A 5,983-nucleotide genomic window follows, 5' to 3' on the forward strand; every position below is an offset into this window, starting at 1 on the left:
ATTAAATATGTAGTCAAAAGAAAAGGAACGATCTTATCTGAATATCCGGAGAACCCAGGCTAAGACCGGACAAACAGTACAGCTGGAGTTAACATCGGGAACAGCCAAAGACGGCAGATTCGTCGGGAAAAATCTATAAAAACTCAAAGAAACTGACATATGGGTTAGAAAAATAAGAGAGGATCGACCGAACGCTCACTACCTCATTCAAGCGCAGAACCGAAACACTCTTCAAGCCAAAGAAATCGATGTATCAAAATTTCTCGAATCGACGGAAGTCGAAGATCCCGACCTGTCAACATCATAGCTGGAGAAAAACCGGTAGTATCATGAATTGCAGAGCGATACGATAAAAGAAATAAGGGAATCCACTCATCCCAATCTTTCAAAACGTTTCGAGGTTGATTTTACGGTAACCAGAACAAAGAGTCGAATCGCCGGTAGAAATGACGCAGTTGTGAGCGGAAAGAAAATCTACGCCTAAAATGCCTTCATCTTCTATATCAGCTACTAGAACTTCATGTGGGGATTGAACACAATCCGCTACTGTTACCTGTACGACCATCTTACCTACGACAGGAGTAATTGCTCCGGTAGCAGTGCGAATAGACGCAGAAGGATTAATTGAAGCAAGAGACGAAATCATATCAGGACGAACAACGGAAATTTCGGCTCCAGTATCTATCACCCACAAACAACTTAGTCCGTTAACGGAACCTTTAGCATATAGGCCGGTACGACGCAGGCCTCTAACCACGAACTGTGAAGCAATAGGGCTAAGGAACTTGGAAGAAACCGATGATATCCGCCCTTTCGAAACATCGGTAGCTAGTTTCCCGAATTCTGAGGAACAGAAGGTTGCGCTGACCAAACTGGATTAGAGGTAGCCCTCTTGGAAGCATTTTTGCGCCACGAATCTTCCGCAGTCTTCAACTGACGGTCGAGTTTAAAACAATTCTTCGCGATATGTCCTCTTACGCCGCAAAACTGGCACTCTGAGACAGGCCGATTGGAGTTTGATCTATTGTAACGAGAGAAACCACTATTTTTCCTTCCTGGAAGAGAATCTGAGCTAGGCTGATTGACTGAAGGACGGGACGAAGAATTTTCTGAAGGTTCAGCTTGGCTCAATCGATGAAGTTGACGCGAACCTAAATCCGCCTCGTTTATGGCTTCTAATTCTAAGCCCTTAATAATTGCTTCATGTAGAGAAGTTGGAGCTGCGAGCCTCAAATGATACCGAAGCTCCGGATTCCGAATTGCATTAATGAATTTCGCCCGAGCTATCTGATCTCTAGCCTTTTCTGTACAATCAGTAAGGGAATGTCGAGCGAGACGTTCGATGTCGTTTCCGAGAGAGGCTAAATCTTCCCTGGGCCCTTGACGTCTATTTTCAAACTGAGTAAAATAAAGTTTGGAAAGATGTTCTTCGCCAAACCGGAGTTTAAGAGCCGCACAAATGCTGTCGAAATTTTCAGAATCCGAATCTGAAAGCGAACCAAGAACTACCAAAGCCGGACCAGACAAAGACGCTGTCAAATTAGCTGCTTTCTGGGACGGATTCCAACCATTAACCTTACTAATCATGTTAAACTGACGTTCGTATAGACTCCAAGCAGACGAACCGTCATACGAACCGGGCTTCAAATTCGATTGTTTCGAGGGCAACTCTACAATACTCGCGGAAGGTACAGAGACCTGATTGAGTCCGAACGAGCTCTGAGTTTGCGGAGGGAGAACATTGACAGTTCCGCGTGATTTTAAAAAGGCCAAGAACTCTGACTGAATATCTACACTAGGATGAGACGACGCGACAGGAGGCTCAACTACTTCCGAAATATCACGTGACGGAACATCGTGGCATCGCGGAAAAGAGCTAACCTGAGCTTGTCGCGAGACATGAACAGGTGGAAAATTTTTAGCAACAGGGGGAATTTCGCCTCCCCCATAAATAGCGTCAGACCTTGATTGATCCGGAATTGAATGAATGGAGGTCCTCCTTGCCGGGACCGGGACTGAAGGAAGAGAAGTCCTTCTACCTGGGGATGGAACTGGGCGTATCGGAAATTCCTGCGGCCGCTCCTGAAGCTTCTGCACACCTTGCAGGATCCCGATCAACGCCTGGGACACGATTTCTTGTTGTTGACGCTGTTGCGAGAGGAGTTCGTGCAGAAGATTCTGCTGTTCTTGTTGCTGCTGTTGTAGCAGTTGTTGATGTTGTTGTTGCTGTTGTTGATGTTGTTCTTGCTGCTGAATTTGACGCATCAGCAAATCTTGGTTTCCCTGGATGAGCTCTGCCAAGAGAGCTAATTGGGGCTGGGGCTGAACCTCAGCTTCCGAACGACGAGAAATGGAAGGAAACGCTGGTTCAGGAGAACGCTGGCACGACGAAACGCGTCCGGCAGCTCGTCGCTCCGCGCGTGATGCTCTCGACGTAGGAGTTCGTTGCATTATTGTTTTGTATACTTCTTTACACTCAAAATCCACTCAAATGGCACAGAAGAGATCCCGCTTCTGACACCAATGTTACAACGGGGGGGAAATTACGAAAGATCTAAGAGAATCAAAGAGTTCTCTGTGCGATTTAAGCGAACGCCGAGCCAAAGAAGTCTCACGAACAAGGAATATTAAGAAAGAAAATAGATGTATTTGGACACAAGCTCTCTTTTTAAAGTCTAGAGACTGACTGTTTTTACAATAATGTCGGTTGACGCAGCAACCTTATTCTTTTTAAAGACATAAGAGGTTTATAAACGTCTTTTATCTATGATGACTACTAGATCATTTAAAAGGGGACAAAACGGGTGATTTCACCCTTTGTAACAATATATAGAGACTCTACTGAATTACGCACCCCCCGCCAAAAAATCCCATCTTTCTTCGGCTCTATGGTACGACAGCGAGGATGGAGTATTGGATGTATACGACGCCGACGCCGTCGGTGCTGACCGAGATTTCATCGAACGCAAACGGATCATGAGCAATGCACGTACCGTTGATCTGATTGGACATCTGCACTGTGACGTATTTGATCAAGACAAATTTTTAATCAACGGTGTGGAACTGCGTCTTCGACTTGTGAGATCAAGAGACAGTTTTTGCATCATGGAAGCCGAAAATCGCCACAAGCTGCACATACTGGAAACTTCGCTGCTCGTTCGCCGAATGAAGATCAGCCCTGGAATCTTGCTGGCGCACGCACGGACGCTAGCCAAAGGTACGGCAAAATATCCCGTAACCAGAGTCGAGGTGAAGTCTTTCACCATACACGCAGGAGTACAGGCAGAAACACTGGACAATGTCATACTCGGACAACTACCGAAACGAGTGATAATCGGTTTTGTCAGCAATAAAGCCTTCAACGGCGACAGACAGCGCAATCCGTTTAATTTTCAAAACTACTCTTTGAATTTCCTGTCGTTGTACGTCAACGGGGTGCAAGTCCCATCGAAGCCGCTACAGATGAGTTTTGGCAGAGACGATCTCTACGTGGACGCTTATCACACCCTCTTCTCCGGTACGGGGATTCATTTTCTGAACGAAGGAAACGGTATCGGCCGGCAGCAGTTCGCTAAAGGAAATTGTCTATTGGCTTTCGACCTAACCCCCGATCTCTCAGCCAACTGTACATCGCACTGGTCGCTCATCAAACATGGAACTCTCAGGGTCGAAGTGCGGTTCGACGATGCTCTCAAAGAAACTGTGAATTGCCTAGTGTACGCTGAATTTGATAATCTTATTGAAGTTGATGCTGCACGTCAGGTCATTACAGATTTTTCGGGCTAAGAAAGAGAGGGAGATCACGCCCCTCCTATCACGACCGCTTCTATGACATACCAGGTGGTGATTTCCGTTAGAGAGAACACTGTGACTACACCACGCCAACGTCTTCAAGGGGAGCAACAGACCGGCTGGAGACACCCGATAAACAAAAATTGAGACGGGGATTGTAACACAAGGCTGTATATAAACACCCGTAACTACGGTGCCGAGCCAGTCAGCATTCAAACTACGTCACTGCAGGTTCACTCTACCAGCTCTCTATTCATTCGACTACATTCTTTCAAGTTCAAGTATGGATTACGTGATAGACATTCAAGGATTTCGAAATATCTATGGTAAATTTATACCGAAAGAGGTGGCAGTCGTCACCATCGATCACCGCTACTCGGCGCATTGGTTAATAGAACCGCCATATCCCTTCACGGATCTGCCGCTCAAAGAACATGGCGTAAACAATTACGTAACCTGCTACCTTCATGGCATCGAGTGGTTTGAAGGTGATATCTCGCTGGTTCAATTAGACGTTAACTTCCGAGAAATCGCACGTAACGCTCATCGAATCTTTGCCCGTGGACACGATAAATGTAAATATATTGAAAGTAGTACCGCGCGTCAAGTATCCAACTTGGAGGACATCGATTGCCCGGCGTTCGACAAACTGGAACGGTCTTCGGTATGGTGCTTCTTCCACGGCGTTAAGAAGGAGGAATTTTTCAAATGTGCGATGAACAACGCACTCAAACTGAAGAAATGGATCAACAATAACGATATTCTAACTAAATACGATTATACAGAAGCATTGTCAGCCAGTAAGCCCAAAATCACCGGAGAGAAGAGTTCGACTAGTAATCAGCCACTGCAGGTACCGAAGAGAAATTTCACGCTACAACCAGTAATACCAGAGTCAGTTGCTTCACTGAAAATCTCTCCGGATCCGTCTGCGCCTACGTCAGACGGCGAAGTTACCGTTCCCTACAAAATACTTACTACTGCGATTGACTCACATACCTCCTCACAATCTTCTACGAGTGGTATGATTATCTCTGATAACGAGGGCGAAGAAGAAGAAGAAGAAGAAGAAGGAGAAGAAGACGAGGTACAAAATGGACAGTCTACAGATATGGAGCGCGATGCCGGCGATTCCGAACGGGAAGACCGGGGTTTTTGCAGCGGATCAGATACCCCTCATCTGGACACGCCCGACAGCCTTTGTGTCAAACACGGATGATCACACACGCCCCGGTAGCCACTGGGTGGCATTTTTCGTCAGTTCCTCCGCACATGGTACATACTTTGACAGCTTCGGATTACCACCATTCGTCCCTCACCACAAGCGGACTTTACGAAGAAATTGCAGACGATACGACTGGAACGACAGACAACTTCAAAGCCTCACTTCTGATGTATGTGGACAATTTTGTATTATGTTTATGCACTTTATGGCTGCCGGTTTTTCTCTGCGGGATTTTCTCAATATATTCACTCCTGACCTCGAAAGAAACGATCGTATCGCAGAATTATTCCACAACCGAATAGCCCATGTCACAAAACGCAAAACTAACACCATCAATTCAAATCACATTCATCCTATAAGTTGTCTTCAATGTTGTACCTCTAAGAATTGTAATGTTGCTGATTATAAGGCTGGTAAATAAAAAACCTTGATAACTTATCTTGTGTAATTATAAGAACATTGTAATTATCACTTAGTCGTTATCTGTAATAACCATGTATGTATTTGCAACAGTGTTAACCGAATAAACCTGCGAGGATGAGATTTGATTTTTCTATGCAATCCACCATTGAGTTCTGTTTCCTCACTCACCCACCCTGATCCTCGTACATCTAAGTATGCCTATAGTCTTGCATTAAGAAAGAGAGAGAGAGTGACCAGGTCTATATTTTCCAAGCGCACGTAAACCTTAGGATAAACACTGACGGCTGGGTAAGGTCAGTGACACGAGCACCCGACAATGAGAGCAGGGATGGGGAAAGAACGAGAGCCAGGGTGGAGGACCTGTAACCCCAAACGTCCAAGTCGCAGAGTTCGCTTCGTGAACGGAGGTAGCGGGGCCAGATGGGTAGGTGGCCCCAGAATCGGCCGCACGGCCAGGGGCACCAGGGTAAGGGGAAGGAGATCGTCCAGTGGTCAGGGTGCACAGGCCCAGAGGCCATCCCGTAGAGTCCGGAATCTGATTCG

General features: G+C 46.1%; 1 protein-coding gene across 1 annotated transcript; it reads left to right on the plus strand.

Moving 5' to 3' along the window:
- Positions 1-3,105: 3,105 nt before the first annotated feature.
- Positions 3,106-3,786, plus strand: LOC124297771 (uncharacterized protein F54H12.2-like). Its single transcript, XM_046749081.1, has one exon. The coding sequence runs from the start codon at positions 3,106-3,108 to the stop codon at positions 3,784-3,786; it is 681 nt and encodes a 226-aa protein (XP_046605037.1).
- The last annotated feature ends 2,197 nt before the right edge of the window (positions 3,787-5,983 follow it).

Source organism: Neodiprion virginianus, chromosome 2 (genome assembly GCF_021901495.1).
Source record: "Neodiprion virginianus isolate iyNeoVirg1 chromosome 2, iyNeoVirg1.1, whole genome shotgun sequence".
Lineage (NCBI taxonomy): Eukaryota > Metazoa > Arthropoda > Insecta > Hymenoptera > Diprionidae > Neodiprion > Neodiprion virginianus.

Bases quoted from the DNA above. Each gene is read 5' to 3' on its own strand.
- LOC124297771 (XM_046749081.1), top strand. From the start codon at position 3,106: ATGGAAGCCGAAAATCGCCACAAGCTGCACATACTGGAAACTTCGCTG.